Raw genomic sequence first — 20,502 nt, 5'->3', positions numbered from 1 at the left:
GGAAAGAAAAATCACCTCAAGGTACACTAAAACAGCTTTCAGAGTAGCAGCCGTGTTAGTCTGTATGCAAAAAAAAAATAGGAGTACTTGTGGCACCTTAAAGACTAACAAATTTATTTTAGCATGAGCTTTCGTGAGCTGCAGCTCACTTCTTCAGATGCATAGAATGGAACACACAGACAGGGGATATTTATACATACAGAGAACATGAAAAGGTGGAAGTATGCATACCAACAGGCAGAGTCTAATCAATTGAGATGAGCTATCATTAGCAGGAGGAAAAAAACTTTTTGAAGTGATAATTAAGATGGCCCATAGAAGGTGTGAGGAGAACTTAACATTTCTATTTCCCTATGTTAAGTTCTATGTTAAGTTCTCCTCACACCTTCTATGGGCCATCTTAATTATCACTTCAAAAAGTTTTTTTCCTCCTGCTAACGATAGCTCATCTCAATTGATTAGACTCTGCCTGTTGGTATGCATACTTCCACCTTTTCATGTTCTCTGTATGTATAAATATCCCCTGTCTGTGTGATCCATTCTATGCATCCGAAGAAGTGAGCTGCAGCTCACGAAAGCTCATGCTAAAATAAATTTGTTAGTCTTTAAGGTGCCACAAGTACTCCTGTTTTTTTTAAAACAGCTTTGTTTCACCTGCGATGCTGGCTTTATTCATCTTAGTAGCACAGGGGAAAAATCGACCTTCTTTCACCTGAGAAATGTATTATTTCAGCTTATTAGTAAAGTACAGTGGAATATGTTATTGTAGGTTAAACTTCAGCATTGTCACAAACTCTGAGTATTGTCACGTAGTTGCAAGTCTCCTCAATGCCAGTTAGTGCCCCTACAATCCCAACACCCCTCAGTGCCAGTTACTGCCCCCCTCAACTTTGGGAAGTAAGGCAAGGCTACTTTTTTGTGAGTTATCAAGAGTGGATTAATACCTTGCTAGTCAAACACTATTCTGAGATGCTTATTCTAGTGACAATTTTTAAAACAAATTTGATTTAAAATACAATATTTTCTTAAAGAGCCCAAAGTCACTTGCCAGCTTTTCAAACTATTTACAAACAGAACTATTTAGACATCTAAAAAGACTTAATTTCGACAAAATAAATCCTACTGTGCATAATACGCCAGAAGCCATAACATTTGTACCAAATTTGGAGATTCTAAAACAGAAACAGGATGATTAGGACTATGGAAAATGGGACGAGTAGCTAGCAGCAGCCTGGCAAAAGGGTTGCTGCATTTTCTTGCAGAATTACAGATGCTGCCAGGTTTGTTCGGCATTATCTTGACCTATTACGTTTTAGTAAGGCATCCTTGTTTGTGAAGCTGAAACACTCCTTTCCTAAGTTTGTGGAGCTTCTCATTTGCCCTCACCCCAAGGGGAAAAAACACATTCCTGTACCATTTGGTATCTAATAACACATAGAAAAGAGGTGGGATGGGCTTTTAACCAAGTTATCGGAAGATTTTTAAACTTTGTTTTTGGAACTTAATGGTGGTGGTGGTACTTCTCACTTAATGTAGATTCATGTAAACCTGTTTAACCCTCACTTAAATCAGTTTAGTTTAATTTAGTAATTTACTAGTACATGCTAAATGGGTCCAAGTGCATCTATGTTAAGGTAGTATCACCTATTTAACTACACAAACTTCAAATTAATTTAGTTAAGAATACAACTTTTCTAATATAGACACGCCCTAAGTATTAGGGCACAATTGCACATAGATGCACATTGGATAAATGTCAATATGTATTTGTATAACACCGCACTGAAACTGCTCATTAGGTTTGCTTCATTTGAGTGTGCAATCAGTTTTCTCTTCTAAAAATAAAAAAAAATCCCTGAGATGGTATGTGGGGAAAGCCCATCTACAGAACAGGTGAGACATTTAATGAACGCTTCTCGGGTTTTTTTTTTTTCCTACATGATTTTTCTGTGGAGAATTTTGTTGTAGAAAGGAATCAAATATGAGAATTTTTTTTCCCAAAAGGCAAAGAACAAACCCTTTTTTTAACCCTCCTGTGCTGTTCTAAGTTTCATGAATCAGCACCATCTTGCTCAATCACACCAGCTCATGGGGGGGGGGGGAGGGGGCGGAGTCTAGAGAGAAGAGGCGGAGTGAGGGGGGAGAGGCAGGGCTGAGGTGTCCAGTTTTTAGCAGTTAGAACGCTGGCAATCCTAACCCCGAAACACAACTCTTGCTGGAAAAAAATGTAGCAATTTAGGTCAAATAATAGCTTTCACTGAGAAAAGCCCACATTTTCCTATAATCTAAAAGATGATTTTTTTTGTATTTACATCTAGTAATTTAGTTATATCCAAATATTTATCTCTAGAGTGGCTAAATTAGTAGGTACTTAATTGTACTGATACACAACACCTGACGCTTGGGTCCTCTCACTTGCCTGCACAAAGTATATAATTCAATTATATGGCAAATGTCCACAAGGCATCTGTGGTGTATCTGCCATCCCACAGAAAATCTGTGCTTCACACATTTAAGCAGCTTCCTAGTGTGAGGTATGAGAAAAAAGATTTTTTAAAAAACCCTTGCCCAATTAGATATATGGATAATGGTTTAAGATTAATAATAAAAGTACATATGTGACTATGCAAAAACAAATGCTGTTCCATGTCAAATACAAAGCAGGATGCAAATTTGTTTTTCTGTTAATTAATCTAGCTTTCATCTCAACGGCTCTGATCTGTAAATAAAGCTCACACGCTAGTTTCAAACAACTCAATAATAATAATAAATACCCAGTAGATTCTTATAGAGCTGGCTAGCTAATTGTGTTTGCAGTTTTCTGTTACTCAAGGGTGCCTACACAGCAGCTCATGATTGAAATCAGTTAAAAGCAGCTGAACTCTGACCTAGCCTGAGGGTCAGAGTCCTCAGTTAAATACTGCCACCTATCAAATACACACAAACACAGACAGAAACCCAGGAGGTTTCATGACTATTCTGAAAATTAAAAATAGAAGGCGGGGAGAAGAGAGTGAGCAAATGGTCTCTGCCACCAAATAATATTGTGCTTTCTTGCAGCTAGACCTAACCTTTCAGGATTTGCTTTTCAAGCTCTTTATTGAAATTGCTCGGGTCTTTAACCGATCTCCCCTGGGGCCTGAAAAGCCTTAAGCTAATTAAGCACGGCTGAGACATGCTTGATGAGATGGGAAAAAACATGAAGCTTTTGAAAGGGTGAAAAATCTCTGGCCATCTGCTAGTGGTGTTGCAAAGAGAACAATGAGGAAGAATAAAGGGGGCAGCTAGCCGGAGTGAAAAGGTACAGGATTCCTTTAATTACTGCGTCAATGAGACCATTACTGCTTGGAATGCCTGTGAAAGCCAGCAAACAAGCTTAGGAGGCTCAGCAAAAACAACAGCTCTTAGCAAAAAAACCATTTGAAAGAAAGTGAATTGGGTCAGCTTTCCTCAAGAAATGTCTGTTAATTAAAAACCATAGGTAATGTATGAGGGAGGGAAGGCTCCTTAATTGGAATTAGATTGTTGAATGGCCTCATCTCTCTCTCCTTTTATTTTGTGCTTCTCAGAGGCCCTGCAGATGGAGCTCTGTTTGAATGAATACCACACAGCCAGCCAGAGAGGAGCTTCTGCTGTACTTGGCAGTCCATGTAACACCAACAGACCCCCAGTCATTGGTGAGTGGGATCGAACCTGGGTCCTCTGGAGCTAAATGCATGAGCCAAAAGCCATGTGGCCCTTAGCTAAAGCTGTAGAGCAAACTCATTAATCTCTCTCTAAGTGATCTCGGTGCCACTAGATGGGACAGAGCACCACACCCAGGAGGCATGTGAGTTACATACTTCCCCTAGCTGAGGAAGCATGTCCTGAGCTTCAGAGACTTCCCAGTTGAAATCTCGGATGAGCCCCCACTTGTAACACCGACAGACCATGGTCTTTGGTGGGAGGGACTGAACCTGGAACTTCAGTGCATGAACCTCTACTGCATGAGCTAAAAGCCAACTGCTTCTTCGCTAAGGCAGCAGAGCAGACTCATTAATTTCTAACTGATCTCTGCCACTAGCGGGGACAGACCACCCCACTCAGGAAGTATGTGGGTTACATAAGGTGAACAGCCTGCATTTAGGTTTTAAATGAATGCCCAGGTTTTTATTCAATACGGCAAACAGTTCATGTGCTACAGCCACTTAAGATCTGGTTAAGGCTCCTCTGTGTTTTCCAGTCTTTTACAATTCACTAGAGAAATGTGTAGTTTAGGGGGACACCTTGCCCAATTAGATATATGTCTATAGTACTATAAGTCAAATCTGAATTATCTTAAGTGGCATTGTCTGCCATGAACTGTGACAATCACAATTGTGATCTAAATGAAGAACACAATAATGTTCTCTCTTCTCACAAATTATTGGTGTGAGAGTTAGGTTGACTGGCTGCATGCTCAGGATAAGCAAGGTGCTTCTGATGCAATAAGCAGTGATCGAACCCTTGCCAAAAAACCAGAATGACAGTAACTCTTTTTCAGAAATGTGAATATGTGCAGATCATCTTTTCCCCATTACTTCTGTTTGATGTAGTTAAATCATATTCTGCTGTGATCCAATCACATTTCACAAGCTAAAGGATTAAGCAAGATCAGTGCTTGGATAGGAGACTCTTAAATATTAATTAGGAGCGGCCAGCAGTGGTAATGACCCTCTGTTATTGTAAGGTGCTGTCGTTAGGATCAGAGATAAAAACAAGGTCCTGATTATTTGTGGTCATTAAAAATGCCATGGCAATTTTTGAAAAAAGCAATGACGTTAACCCCAAGATTGTGATCAAATTTCAATTTGCATTCCTCCACGCCAAATTACCCTTGCAGTTCTGTATGGGAGCGGCACTCCGCACTTCGTGTCTTAAACTGTTGCACATTCGTGTAGTATTGTTGTTAAATAATTGTGGTGTTTGATGACAGTGGGGGGCAGCATTTCAGAAGTTGATAATGTGATCCCTGTATAAATCAGTTTGTAAAACAATGTGGGATCCTTTAGACAGGTGTTGTATATATCTATTTCTTTTCACTATTTTCTCATGCTCATGCACTTCCAGCTGACACCTGAAGCAGAAATACAGCTAGAAAGTCTGTTCTCTCAGAATTTTAGGACCAAACCATAGCAGGCAATACTAGAAATAATGTTTAAAATACTTTTCTTGGACTATGTCCAGCCCAATGCTGCAGATCCAAGAAGGTCAGAGAGTTTTAACAAGCCTGGAGAGGTATGACCTTGGAAGACCAAGAGGCAGGATAAACAAAAACCACTGAGGGTACCAGTTTAGCACAACTGGACTGTAAGGGGAAGTTGTTCACTATACCCACTTACCAGTGTTTTAGAGGAGACCAGTGGTTCTCCAACTATGGGGCAGGCCTCCCAAAGGGGGCCTGGGAATATGTCAAGGGAGTCGCAAGCTATCTGCTTTTTTATGTTTTCTGAAGAGCGGGAATAAAAGGGACAGCTGGAGCCCTATTGCCCCGAGGCTGACAGCCAGACCCCCACCATCTGGGTGTGGGTTCTCCTTCTCCCCTCCCCTCTCCTCCCCAATCCCTCATGGGGAGGCAGCCCTGGCTTGGGCTCTCTTTCCCCTCCCCCCCATTCCCTCACAGGGAGTCAGCGAAGCTCCAGCTGTCAGTCCCGGAGCAGCAGTAACACAGAAGTACGGGTGGCAATGGGTGCTAAATCTGCTGTGAAAAGTGACGACAAATATCACTTTTCACATTGCCACCCTCACGTCTGCGCTGCTGCCTTCAGAGCTGGGCGCACAGCCAGCAGCTGCTGCTGTCCAGTCTGCCTTCAGAGCTGGGTGGCGGTATATGTGCTTGTGGGAGGAGGGAGGTGTAAATGACTCCAGACACAAAGAAGGGGGGCCCGATTAAATAAGTCTGAGGACCGATGGGGTAGAAGAATCTCTGAGCACTCTGGTGGGATTTCTGCAGGCTGTACCTCACCCCATATAGGCCAGACAGTGGCCAGACAATGGGTTAAATTTGGGTTAATTCCCAGCAGGGTTTTTGAAGTTCTAGTTAGGGTGGACTCCCTTAGCTGATGAAGTCAGATGCAGCTCAACACAGCTGTGCTTAAAACAATCAAAAGAAAGGAGGAAAGAATGTGCTGACCAGAATCCAGACCAAGAAGCTCTGGAGATAGGATCTCTGTCCTGGTTATGCTCTCTTGTTTGGTTTTGGATTGATGTTCACAGACTACCAAATTGCACCAAGAAAACGTGAGCAGAGACGTTGCTGGTTTGTGTTATTTTGATTGAATAAGAGGCCTGTAAATAAAGTGGAAGCCCAGAGGTTTGACTTAAGCTGGGCTTCCTGTGAACTCTTTCCAGCCTTTCAGACCATGGCCCTGTCACACTGATTTGTGACCTCACTTTTGTGATCCAGGTCAGGTCGTATTGAGGAAAGGCCTATTCTCCTTTCCCCTCAGAATCCAAAACGTTTTAACTTGTTTAACTTATTTTTTTAATCCATCTGAGAAAGGTGTAAGTGTTCATTTTTTTTACTCCAGTGAAAAAACACTGGACATATAAACGTCTTAAGAGCTGACAGGTAAAATAGATATTGAGTGTTTTTTGAGGGGCTCCGCTAAATGCCATGAAGATGTATTTGGTCTGTTCATGTCAGCTAGCAAGCCCTGTACCTTGAGCAGGAACATCATTTCTGTGACATATGATTATTAGAGAAACCTTACATTTCACACCAATGATTGAACACAACAGGAAAATTTTCATACCCTCAAAAGAAAAGGACTGGAGCAAAGACATCAGTGCCCAGTATTTCAGGATAAAGGCCCCACTCCATTGAAATAATAATTTAGGTGGTTTTGTGGTTTACCTTTGTGCACTAAGGAAGGCACTGGAAGTCAAAGCATTTAGGGCTGAAAATGATGGATGACTTCTAAGCACATGAGAGGAATACTCAAAAGGTTGTGAAATGTTTGAACATTGAGTTCTGTTTAGAAAGTGCTAGCTATGGAACAATTACAGTGGTGAGCATCCTGCTCAGTATAAAGTAAGGGAGGAGAAAAAAACCACACAATGCAATTCATATTTGTCTAGTGCCTTTCATACAAAAAAGATTCATAGAACATTTGGCAGCTGATTATATTCTATCTAAAGAATGTGCAAACATTGCTGGTTGCAACACAATGTGCAGGCTCAGTAGCATCTGTGAGTATGGCAGGACAGGAAGAAAGGGGTGGGGAATGGCCAAGTTTCATCAGAAAGGCTCAGCAAGTTGGTTCTGATAGTTTTAATAGAGGGAAAGGTTAGAAAAAGGTACTTGCAAAGAGAGATGTTGAACACTTCTGATGACTCTACTGACCCCCTGGGAGAGGGAGTGGATCCCACAGCATCATGCAGTTGCAGTGTGTGTGTGTGTGTGTGTGTGTGTGTGTGTGTGTGTGTGTGTGTGTGTGTGTGTAAAGAATGAGAGATGCACTTCAAACCCTGGTCCCCTACCCTTGCTGGCAGATTACTCCAATAACTGGAAACAGCGTTATCATAGGTTTCTTCCCTAGGACTAGGGCACAAGCATACTGATGGTGACCTCACACTCATCTTGAGGTGAAATTTGATGAAAGGCAACCAAGGGCAGGGAAGCTGTTCCAGATGGTGAGGTCTGTATGACTGAATGCTCAACTGTATAAAGAAAAGGTGAGGGGACAGAAAGTCACCTATTGGAAAAGTGTGAGTAACAGGCAGAAAAACAGACAGAAGTGGGCTCAAAGAAATGAGGAGAGGACACTACCATGGAAGAGCTGAGTGAGGACATGATATTTTCACTGCTTCCCTTGCTTGGGGTTTCTACTGGTTAGAGACCATTTTAGTTTCTATCGGGTTGCCACAGGAGCCCTGCTTCCAGAGACTGCAGCAGAAATGTGCTAAATCAGCGCATTCCCCCGCTTAGTTGCTCTGGTCACATCTCCTCAGCTAGAACTGCTCATTCTTTGGATGGTGCTGGCCCTGTCCCCATCAATCTCTGTGAAAGGGAGGTTGTGCCTGCTTTGTGACACCACAACTTGGGGCTGTGCAGAAGCAGGCATAAACTACGGGAAAATCTGGCCCTCGGTCTTTAAAGAGAGGAGCCTCGGACAGAAAGAATTGCAGAGGTGGGGGAGGGGACAGAATCACTGATAACCCTAATGGGAGAGGAGAGAGCAGGGTCAAAAAAAAAGGAAGGGCTGACTGAGAGGCTATTTTTTAGACAGCTCATCCCACAACTGCATTACTCTTACGGAACACTTTCTTATTCTACACTTGAGACAAAAGAGACCCATCCAGTCTTCCCCCTCCACTGCTTGCTTTCCTCCATCTATTCCCCAGTCTCTGGGTCTTCTAGAGGTGTACTTATGAAAGCTTCCTAAAGAATTTATTTAGTGAATATTCATTAGCGATGTAGGGTCTTGCACCTTGTGTGGTCATTAATACTTGTGCAAGGTACATGTAAAATGCTACCACCACTTGCACGGCATATAGAATTCTAATTTGGTAGTACTTTACTCCCACTTTGCATAGGTTTAAATGATTACACAAGATGTAAGGCAGTGAAGAAGCACTTATAGATTCCTGTTAACGCTAATTATAGAGACAGCTGAGTTGAGCCCAATGCCTGTAAATCCATTCCCTGTCCTGGACTAATTCTATCAATGTGATTCACTAAAAATAACATGAACTCTCACTTGTTGAATGTTAAGACACACAAGAATATACACATGCTGGACCAAATTCTTCCCCGATGTGACTTCCCGGATATATCACAATGAAATTACACCAGGAATTAATGTGGCCTTTTGGATCTATTTTAATATGCACATGAAGTTCTTGTTATCATTAATAGGAGTTAAGCTCACAATTCAGTGGAAAGAATAGACTCCTATATAATGTAATAAGTTTGTTGTTTGTGTAAAAAAGTAGTGCCATATTTTTCAGGTGTTCAAGCTAATTTCCAGATGTGTTATTAACCATATAGTCCCTATTTCTAGGGGGAAATTTTTTTCTAAGATAAATTTATAAAACTTTCCTGTAGTATTTTCACTATGTACTTGGATGCCATTTGATATGTTTTGAAACAAGTATGTGTTTCAGTTGCATGAGCTACTGTTGATTCTCTGGAGATTTCCGCTAAACCCAAAGACTGGCAATCTTCAACACAATGTGAAATATGGATTCCATGATCTACCCAATTTTTTTATGTTAAAAGGGCATTATCACTGTCTTAAAGCTATTTAAACCATGTATGTCACAAGTACAAACATCTAACATCATGAAATAATATCATAAACATATCAAGTTAAAATGACTTCATATCATCTGCTTTTCAGTGGGTTTTCATATAGTTTTATATATTTATTGGCACTATTACTGTGGTAAATATCTTGAAAAATATCCAATTTCTCATTTGGTTTCTCTGAGATTTTCTTTTCGTTGGAAGATTCCTGAACAGTTATTTTATTAGATTTAATGTTGAATGTGTTTCTATTCAGGACAAAAAATTAGTTAATTGAACAAAGCAAAAGCCACATTTCAAAAAATTTTCAGAATAAACAATATCTTTTAAGTGGAGAAAAAATGGCTAATTCATTTTTATAGCATTTCTGTTCTGCTTGCTGGCGATAAAATGAAGAAAACAATCAAACACTTTAAACTATAAACTTTTTAAACCGCCATCATTGTAAAAAATATTTGCTTGTCTTCTTTCTTTTTTGTTCCCTACCATCAAAGCAGATGTCATAAAATGACTGTGGCAAAATGTTTAAGCGGCAAGATTCCCTAATGGTTTCTATTTTTATTAGAAAAGCACATTGAAAGATGGAATCCTCCCAGTGAAAGAAATGAAAAATAATTAAAATTTAAAACAGCTTGCACCACCTGTTCTTTACATATACCCTTCGGCTAGAATGAGTATCTGATATAGGGAGAATAATGAAAAGAAACAGAAATTCTTTCAGTTATTGAGAAGAATATCACATTATTCTCTCCTAGAGGGTTGTAACTGGTGTCCAAACTGGGCCATAGAGTAATAACCAGACCTGCTGTTAATGTACAACATAGCTGATGATTCCTAGTAGATTAGCTATAATTTTGGAATCTTGTAGTAGTTAGTAGTCCGTTCCACTGTGATGACACAGTACTTTACTGTCATTGATTCATATATTGATACTACTATAATTTTAGTGATACAGAGCAGCTACGGTCTTTGTAAAGCCTCACATACCACTCTCTGTGTTTAGGTTCTTCAGCAAGGCCATAGAATATGTAGCAGAATTACTTGGGGAGGAGGGGAGCTACTGCTGACTTTCCTTTTTTAGCTGCTGCAGAGTCCAGAATAGAGTCCTGTAACCTGCAGAACTAACAGACTTTATAAAGCAACTCATGAGTACATCACCCTCAGCCATTCAAGGATTCTATACAAACCTACTAGAATGCCAAACCTATGGGAAACATTTCTCCTAATCTCATAAAAATCGAGTTACTGTATGGTCTTTGTCAGCAATGACAATAATGGGGAAAATGAAACAACACTACATTTTTACCCCAGCTATGGTTCCTCCAAAAGAGATGAGAGAGATTCACTGAAGGTAAAGATCGCACTGCCATTGAATAGTCGACCTATTCATTGGATACTGAAATTCCACTTTGAAAGTTCTTTAACTGGCTCATATCACAAACACAATAAATTCACTTTAAACTTTTTTAAAAAGTTGTCTAGAAAAATAACAGCACAGAAAATTATTCATGTTGTGAACTTGTAAGTAGTCTCGGGGGTACACACTGCATGGATTTCTACTGAGACCTTTGTTTTCAACACACCTCCAGCTACTTCCAGCATTTCTGCTCTTCTGATAGTCCACTTCTCCATATGGCTTGGAATCAGACCATTGCAAAATATGCAGTACAAGACTAAACCCTCAATTCACCTGTTTTTGACTTCACAGAATTTCTCCCTGCATGCAAAATGTTCAAAGCTGGGGATAATTTTTTGTTTGTTTTCTGGATAGCGGCAGAATTCTGTGCTGCATTTCAAATTTAGGGCTAGATTGTGTTTATACAACCAGTCCTCTTAAAGAGTCAATGTGTAGCTGTGCTGCCCTGGGAACACTTTACCCTGAACCACACTTCCTTAGCTGCTTCCTCCTTCCTCCTGGAGGTATTATCTACTACTGCTTTGTATCAGCAGAAGATTGTCAGACCCACATCATCTTGGATTACAAAGGAATAAAAACATATGAGGTCTTTAAACCCTCATGCATCAGGACATAACTAATAGGGCTTAGGAACAAACTTCTCCCATGGAAAGGCTACAGCACTTCATCTGAAGTAGCTGGCATGGGCCGCTGTCAAAGATTAGACAAACCAATGGTCTGATTCAGTACACAATCTCTTTGTTCCTAGTGTAACCCAGGCCTGCTTGGTATGGCACTTTGTCGCCCTCTAGTGACACCTAGCTAGAGATTGATGAGTCTGCTACAGCCTTATCTAAGAGAGATGTGGCTTTTAGCTCATGCAGTAGACTCATATAGTAAGCTTCAAAAGTCCCAGGTTTGATCCTGTCCACCGACGACCGGGGTCTGTCAACGTTACACTAGGACAACTCAATAAACACATATGGAGTTTCTAATTTAAGATATTTTAGATACATGAAATTCCAAAATAGATTAGATTTTTCCAAAAAACAAAGAACTTCTAGTTTTTAAAATCTCGTCTCTCCACACGTCTTGTCCATTTCAGCTCTTTGGAGAAGGTGTTGGAGGTGAGGAGAAATTGGTTTATTAAAAAAAAAAAAAAGCTAGTTACAACTACAGTGGCTCCATAATAAAGATGTCAGTCTTGTTTCAAATCTTTCTGAGATTTATTTTGTTTCTTTATCATTGCAAACAATGACACTGCAAAGAATTTATGACTTCTGTCAATATCTTCAAATGTATGTGAAAATCCTTGAAGCAAGTATATATTGGAAAAACTGAGACATTTTCCTCACCAGATTTCAAGGATATATAACTCTTAAAGTTTATACTATTTATTTCTAAAGAATTTATGGGTGAAAGACCTGGAATTCAGCTGTTCAAATGAAGAATGGATCAAATGATGGATAAGCAGTTACTGGTAGATATACTGGCAGCTCTGCATCAAAATTATAGGTAGGACACTGTAATATGTCTTAGCCTCTATGTGGATTCATTACAGCACTTCAAAAAGTGCACTTCAGTGGTGGGTTGTGTCTGACTATTCAGTGAAGTTCTACTTCTGCTCTTTTGCAGACCTCATACAGGAAAGTAAACATTTGTACTATATAGTGTCGGCAGTGAGCAGCTAACCGAATTGGATCCTTCATTTATAAGAGTTATTCCATTAAATTAGCAGCTGTGCATTGTGCACACAAGAGAGTGGAAAGCACTGTTATTTTACTCTGAATGTACTTTCTCACTTTTCTGAGAGAGGCAACATCCTAGGTGTCACAGTAGTAGAACCTCTACTGAGGATATTCACCTCAAACTGAGGAGGTGATGTTGGGAAAATGGCACTGGTTTCCAGACTAGAACAAAGAGACAGTAATCTCCGACAGAACTGCTCTGACAAAAGAGGAGATTACAAACATGTTTTTGAGCTATCCAAAACTCCATTGTAGAGTAATATCATGGTGGCAATAAGAAAACGGACAATATTCAACTCTACATACAGAAAAGGGGCACAATAGTCAAATAATGGAGACTTCTGTTCATGTAATACTGTCCTCCAAGGGGTAGAGCAGGCTCTAAGGGTGACAGATGAGGGAAATCATTGATCCAATATCTTTATATAAGGAGAAACTGAGTATGTACGTGGTGTGACAAAGTTCCTCCTGTACCTTGGTGGGTCCTGCGCTTATTGGCAGATTTGCTCACCTCAGTGATCTTCCCCACAGTCTGGGTCAACTTCTCCTGTGTCTGATCAGGAGTTGGGAGGTTTGGGGGGAACCCAGGCCCGCCCTCTACTCCAGGTTCCATCCCAGGGCCCTGTGGATTGCAGCTGTCTATAGTGCCTCCTGCAACAGCTGCATGACAGCTATACCTCCCTGGGCTACTTCCCCATGGCCTCCTCCAAACACCTTCTTTATGCTCACCACAGGACCTTCCTCCTGGTGTCTGATAACGCTTGTACTCCTCAGTCCTCCAGCAGCTCTCGCTCTCAGCTCCTCTCACACACTTCCTCTCCTCTGGCTCTCCACTCCCTGACTGGAGTGAGCTCCTTTTTAAACCCAGGTGCCCTGATTAGCCTGCCTTGATTGGCTGCAGGTGTTCTAATCAGCCTGTCTGCCTTAACTGGTTCTAGCAGGTTCCTGATTACTCTAGTGCAGCCCCTGCTCTGGTCACTCAGGGAACAGAAAACTACTCATCCAGTGACCAGTACATTTGCCCTCTACCAGACTCCTGTACCCCACTGGTTTGGGTCTGTCACAGTGGGGAGAGTAGGCTCAGAGCGAGGAACAGTTATATATACATCCAAGTAATGAGACTTTCATTTTCATTTGTTATAAATTATTAGCCCTGTAAAAAAACTGAGCTGATTCAAAATGCCACTAAAGCCTGCACGTTCATCCATTACAAAAGGATGGCAACATTTCCAAGCGTATATATAAGAATTGCCAAATTGAAAATCAAAAGCATTTGTATGGCATTTCCCGTATGTCCTAGTTGGTCAGCGATCATAAAAAGATTTGAGATTGTTCCCTAATCTTATGAGCAATGCAGGTTTTCATTATTGTTTTGTAGACTAGAATTGAGTGGATTCTAATACCTGAAAAAAGTTACTCTAGAATGCATCTTGCTTTGTCTCTCTCTTTTTCTTTCCTTGTTCCCAAGTAATATATTAACTTTAAAGTATGAAAAAAGATACCTCTATAATATGAACCTTGATTTTTATCAGTGTTTCAGAAAAAATATTTTTGTAGAACACACCAAGTGTTTTTCATTGTAAAATACATTGAAAGAAACCAAGCTTGCACTACAAAATATAAATGCACCAGGTTTAACATGCAAAATATTCAACCTCAACCAATAAAATCTATCCTAATATATGGGATGGAAATGAAAGATCTCATTTTTATATAGTATCAGAAATGTACCCAAAGAAAAAATTTATGTGTTTGGTTGCATCACCGCATAAGCCTAGGTTCACCCCCACGGGCACATGGAAGTGCAAGCTGCTGGCTCAGCCCAAGGAAAGGCAAATGGCATTTCAACCTGCCTGCCCTTAGCATTCTGGCTCAGGATGGCAACACTAGTTTCTGCCAAGAGTTCCATAACAGACTTGTCAGCAGAGATTGCTGAAGGCATACACTGATTCAATGCTGCTTCACCCAGCCATCCTGGGCATGCCCTCTCTCTGGCCTTGTCTACACTACGGCGATAAATGGACCTAGGTTATGCAGCTGGAGTTGATGTAGCTTAGGTCGACTTATTGCCGTGTCTACACTGCGCTGGGTTGCTGGGAGACACTCTCCCATCGACTTACCTTATGCTTCTCGTTCTGGTGGAGTGCTGGAGTTGACGGGAGAGCAATCCTTGGTCGATTTAGTGGGTCTTCACTAGACCCGCTAAATTGACCTCGTTTGCTGCAGCATCAATCCACGGTAAACGTAGACATGTCCTCTCACTAGTGGCCATCATGTTTCAGGTTGTGGTGGCTATCAGTGGAGGAGAGGTTGAGTATGCAGAAATCCTTCCACCAAGGTTTGCATTGGCAAGGGGACTCTGACCCATATTATCCATCTAGCGGGTCCCATACCTCCACTGATGGATGTGGAATGGTCACAGACAACTCTCATTAATCCAATCACTCCTCTTAGGGTGACATGGTACATATAATCCCTCTGAGTTGAGCCTAATATCTCAGCCTAGTCCTAAAACGGAACTGACATTGAGCAGACAAGGATGGCATTTTGCAGTTCTTTAAATTGGAATACACGTCGTTTTACCACAGATCAAAAGCACAATTTTTATATCAAACCAAAGTAGTATGACTGGATTTTATTTCATTGGAATAACACCCCAGTATTATCTTCTTTTTCAGTGTTGCTTGTCTAAAATATGTTATTTTGTTCTACTTCCAATGTACTGCAGGTGCTGCTGGAAAACATTTAACTGAATTAGTTTATGAGGCAGCTCTTTGTTTAGATGAGACACTGTTATATATAAAATCTCTTATTTATGCCAGGTGAACTCTTGCCATTAGATGTCTCTCTGGGACATACTCATTGTACTATTTTATCTGCATCAACTGCTGTTCAATTCCCCACCCCCCTTTCCTTTCAAGATCCATCTTACAAGCTGACTAACTTTGAAACTTAATGTTGTAGCATCTGTGCACATCAAACCTGAAAGCAGCTTACAACATGTGTTGTGAAGATTATCTACACATTTTTATACCCATTAGAATGAAATAAAACAAGGGGAAAGCCTTATTTTCCTTCCCTTGTCTGGATTTTAAAAAACCATTGATTTATTTCCCCAGCCTGAGGTATTTTAAAGGAGGGTGCATTTCAAAACAAACTATAAGAAACATGTATAGGTTTAACCAAATGCAGTTTATCCCATGTGTAGAATCAACACAGTACTGCCTCCTGTTATGGGCCCAATCCAAAACTCACTGAAGTTAATGGGTGTCTTTCCATGAACGTCAATGAACTTTGGATATGTAAGTATCATTAATACACCTAAACCACAATGCTCTGAAATGTTCAGAAAGACCCTTTAACTTAGTTCATCCCAGAACCTTTTAAATAAGGGACAGGAAAAGTCCCAAGAACACCTCTTTTCTGACATTACCTTCCTTAATGCTGCATATTTTAATACTAGGTAGAGCAGATGGTGAAATCTAATCTATCCACTGAGAGCTAAATGACAGTCACTCGCTGTAGGGGACAATAAAGTATTAAAGAGAAAGAAATGTACAAATATGAAAGTACACTTTGTGCAAAAGTTGCTTTTGATGAGGCATAAAATAAAATGTAAATAATTTCTATTAGGAAGAAACTAACATAATAGCTCTGGTATTTGCAAATTTGAATGAGTCTGTATTATAAAACCTGGATTTGCAGTTGAAGGAGAGGAGTACCATTTACCTGGATTTGAAGTCAGTATTATATTGATTACATTATCACTGTCAGTAATAAAACACAACACTGATACCATTAACATTACTTGTAATAAAGAGGTGTGTGATTAGTATCAACTTGGATTTGCATTAAAAAAGGACAGAGAGAGAAGATGCTGATAAGCTGGATATAAGCAAAGAGGAGTGTAACCTGGGTTTGCAATGAAGAAAAGTGTCAATACTTTTGCAACTAAGTGGGTTTGCAACTAAGTCAGTATCAATGTGCTTGGCAAAAGGAGTTCATCATTAGGAAGATCTAGTTAGTATTGACCCGGATTTCCAGCAAATATCGTGTCTGGGTTTTAATATGAAGCTGTAATTGATCTATATGTTCTACCAAGGAAGGTCATATAATTGCATTTGCTTTACAATTAGAGAATTATTTACATAATGCATTGCTTTTTTATGTGATCATGACTTTTATAAATGATTGGCTGGATGTAGGGGTCCCACAAGAATTCCTAAAACTCTAAAAATTGAACTTCTGTGTTTCTTAACAACGGAATAAATAGTGATTTAAATACTGTGCTCTCGGACGAGATTAAGCATGACTCTATGTGTGTGTGTTCCAAATATTGGTTTCTTTACTAGAATTACTAGCCTCAGTTCATTACTTGTTAAATCTCTATTTATGACCTCATAAATCATTTAAATATCCAATTATTGCAACTACACTCAGTATTGTACTTCCAATGAATTTAAGAGAAAGGACACTTAAATATAGATAAACTGCTTCTTTAATCAGCAGTTTTTGAAGGTAAATGTAAAAAACCCACAATAAACACTTGTGTGTTTATTTCAAAGCCATTTTGAAACTTGAGTATATCACTTTCCTGCCCCTTATGTTTTCTTGTGTGACTTCCAACCAAATACATAACAACATTTTAACGCCACCTGGAAAAAAAGACTTAAAACATCATCTTCATTTGCTATTTCTGTGTTTCTTTCATTTAAGAAAATTGTTGTAGTGGTTAATTTTGCTGTAGTAAAACAAAAAATAGCCGTGTGCTTACCAACACAAACACAGCTTTCAAGAGAACTTGGATTCCAAGCAGCAGCCTTCTTGAACTCTCTGCCTACCTCTAACGTATAGAAAGTCTTACCTGTCTCCTCTTCTTTGCTTTCTTCTTTATTTTCATCTACTATAGGAGTCACTGGTTTCTCAACCTTGATTGCATCCTCTTTATTTGCCAGGGGCTCTGAATAGGATGTAATGGGAAACAGAAGTTAGGCAGTTTGTTGTTCAGAACTCATGCTGAATAAAATGATTAATATATGCTACAGTGGTCATCACTGAAAACATCAGCATAGACCCAGATTGTAGAATCCTTCTCACACTGCTGAGTATTCATGTAAGCAGTGCCAGTGAGGCTGAGGGACTATTCCTGTGAACATTGATTCGATCCTGCAAGGGGCACTCTGACCTCACTCCAGTAAAGCACATGCTTCACTTTAAGCTTAACTAGTCCCACTGAAATCACATGCTTATAGGTAGGCATGTGCTTAAATATTTTGCTGGACTAGTACCAGATCGTTCATCACCTGGCCTGATAGGGACCCAAGTGCTCTCTGTCATGGGTAGGGGTTGCACAATCTAGCCCTTAATTTTTTACTTTTACAGTGGATGCCATTAAAAAGTCAGCATTCACCACCAAGAGCTACTGAAGATAGCACTGTTATTTCCTATTCTGAGCCAAATTTGGATCTGGCATAAGGAAGGGCAATTCAATGAATGTGGCCTTCTAGGTATAGAGAAATAACTGTGGTACCTCAAGTGCCATAGCAGAGCTTCTGTTGATAATTAGTCAAGAGTCACTGTTATCTAACTCATTGTTTATATAGCATTTTTCATACCTTCTGTCTCCATGCAGGAGCTCTGGGAATCTGGCTGAGTTGTCATTTCATCAATTGTGGAAACATCCTGTGGTCCTGTTAACATCAAAGATTGGAAATAACATCAATGGGATACTTATGTGAATACAGAAGATAGAACACTAAAACTGGGTACAAAACCAATATACAGCATATTTCTCTGAAGCCAGCTTGCTTGCTTGCTTTCTAATTAGCAATTACAACATTGGGGTCACTTTATAAAAGTTAAAAACAAATAGCTTTCAAATGTATTAAAGTTCTCCCCAGTATTAGTATTTAGTATGAAGTAGTAGTCAAAATAGACCGCACTTAATGGAAACTCTGGACTACTGTGTTCTATTTTTTGTGAGCATACTGATTTTGACGGTTCAACCATGATGAATTGTCTATCATTTGGGAGCTCTGAAGCTTTCTCTGACAAAGTTTTTTGGCTGTCACCAGAGTATGAACTAGCAGCTGTTCCAAACCACCTGTACTTGACACTCAAGTTACATATAGCAATGAAACCAATATAGCAGGCTTCTGGTAACAAAAACATAATGCTCTGAGGTGACCCAGAATCAACGTGGCTAAAATAAATTATTTGGAGGCCTGTTTCTTTTTCAGTAACACTAGAGACTACAGTATCAAGACTGATTGGCATACAACATCTACTAGTTATATAATAGACATTTTTCTGAGGCAACAAAGGTCACAGGTGAAAAAGTTGAATGCTATAATTAAAACAACTTAGCTTCCCAATTGATTCACTATTTGCATCTTAAAGAATTTCAACAGGTAACTTTACCTTCATCTTGATCTTCTTCACACATTGCATGATGTGCTGGGGCATTCTCTTGTGTGGCTTTGGAATCCTTTGAGGAATCTGATAAAAACAACAAACAAAATAACCTCGTAGTTGTTTTCTGGTGGCAAAATCTGAAACCTACTTAGGACACCTGAATCCAGCACTTAAAAATACCGGATTCATATTTGGTATTAAATTACTCTGATGGAATTTCTTTTTGTTTAAACATAATATTAAATATAATTAAAAAACATAGCACAGATGTAAATCGCTCAAATTAATTTCAGAAACTGTACAGTTATTGTTACATGGTCTGCATTACTGACTTCTAATAAGGAGCTAAGTGTAAAGAAAATATAAGAAAATCAGCATGAAATCACAAAATTAATTTCTAAAGCGCTAAATAATACAAAGATATGGCCAATAACAGGAAAAATAACCCATCTACTTGATTAACTATATTATCCATTTCTTTGGAATAGCAGTAGTGTAACACGACAGACCCTGGTCGTCAGTGGGCAGGATTGAACTGGGGACCTCTGGAGCTTAGTACCAGAGCCTCTACTGCATGAGCTAAAAGCAATATGGCTATTAGCGAAGGCTGAAGAGCAGACTCATTAATCTCTCTCTCTAAGTGGTCTCGGTGCCACTCAATGGGCCAGAACATCACACCCAGGAGGTGTGTGGGTTACAGTAGCACTTTTCAGGTGTGGATCCCAAAGCACTTTAAAAACATTAACCCCTGTCATATCTTAGGTGAACTCGTAGTCCTGTTAAAGTCAATGGCAAAAGTCCTGTTAACATCAGTGGTCCCAGACTTCACTCCTGATGATGATGATGTTAGTACACTTGCTTAGTACATGAGGAAACTGAGACCCAGACTAGCTAAGTGAATTGTCCAAGATCGTACACTGAGCCAGCGTCAAAAGAACAACTAGACCAAGAGTCTGAACTCCCATTCTTCTGCACTAGCTGCAGATTTAATTAACATACAAATAGCGCATAATGTTATAAGATATGAAGGAAAATGTTTGGCAATACAGACCACACCGTTACTGTGTCATTTATAGTGGTGAAAATAACATTATAGAACTATATGGTGGTATATTGTTCAACTGGGCCCATACAGTCTATGTTTTTATATTCCATCCATCGCCGAGACATTTGGGGAATCATTATCTGCACAGCTTTGCATTTGACCCTTGTTAGCACAGGCCACAGAGTCAAAAGTGAATGGAAATTTAAGAAGAGGGGATGTGTGCATATGTATCAAGAGGAGAACATACCCCAAAGTTGTGCCAGTCGGTAAAACTGGCCCATGCTGACTGATTCCTACAAGGAAACTTAACGAGCAGAGTTATGAAAAAAATGTTTATATATTAGAGCACCACGTCCACACATTTCCTTCTTCTAAAATAGCACAGAGTGCTACCATAGAACGCTGTTCCTTAAGCCTGGCGAGAACAATCTTTGATGGATAAGTGAGAAACCCGGGTAGTTAACATCTGATCTAAATTTAATAATCTGCAGAGCAGGTATGCACTGAAAGTGTGTGGCTTTAATTAACTGCAAATAATTCCCCAAGGCAAATATTTAATTACCTGCACAGCTTCTCATTTCATTCATAGAATGACAGTATGTTTGGAAGTAGAATGGAACATGTATAGATT

General features: G+C 39.7%; 1 protein-coding gene and 1 long non-coding RNA gene across 9 annotated transcripts in view; one reads left to right on the top strand and one right to left on the bottom strand.

The window, feature by feature from the left end:
* The window catches only part of MACROD2 (mono-ADP ribosylhydrolase 2), a 1,304,535-nt gene that overhangs the window by 34,840 nt on the left and 1,249,193 nt on the right, over positions 1-20,502 (bottom strand). For all 7 annotated transcript variants that reach the window (XR_005596087.1, XM_039529899.1, XM_039529898.1 and 4 more), the window contains 3 exons: positions 18,833-18,910; positions 18,028-18,102; positions 17,277-17,372 (listed from right to left, as the gene is read on the bottom strand). Coding sequence is in view for 6 of the 7 variants with exons in the window: in XM_039529899.1 (XP_039385833.1) it covers positions 17,277-17,372; positions 18,028-18,102; positions 18,833-18,910 (249 nt within the window). In the remaining variant the exon portion in view is untranslated. The remainder of the gene's footprint in view (positions 1-17,276; positions 17,373-18,027; positions 18,103-18,832; positions 18,911-20,502) is intronic.
* On the top strand, positions 3,064-19,148 carry LOC120400813. Of its 2 annotated transcripts, none has more exons than XR_005596089.1 (3): positions 3,064-3,301; positions 3,570-3,677; positions 18,045-19,148. It is a non-coding gene; the product is annotated as an uncharacterized LOC120400813 (long non-coding RNA). The 2 variants fall into 2 exon arrangements; XR_005596090.1 differs by lacking the exon at positions 3,064-3,301 and adding an exon at positions 3,331-3,481.

Source organism: Mauremys reevesii, linkage group 3 (assembly GCF_016161935.1).
Source record: "Mauremys reevesii isolate NIE-2019 linkage group 3, ASM1616193v1, whole genome shotgun sequence".
Classification (NCBI taxonomy): domain Eukaryota; kingdom Metazoa; phylum Chordata; order Testudines; family Geoemydidae; genus Mauremys; species Mauremys reevesii.
The sequence above is the reverse complement of the archived record's forward strand: the minus strand, read 5'-3'. Positions and strand labels throughout refer to the sequence as shown.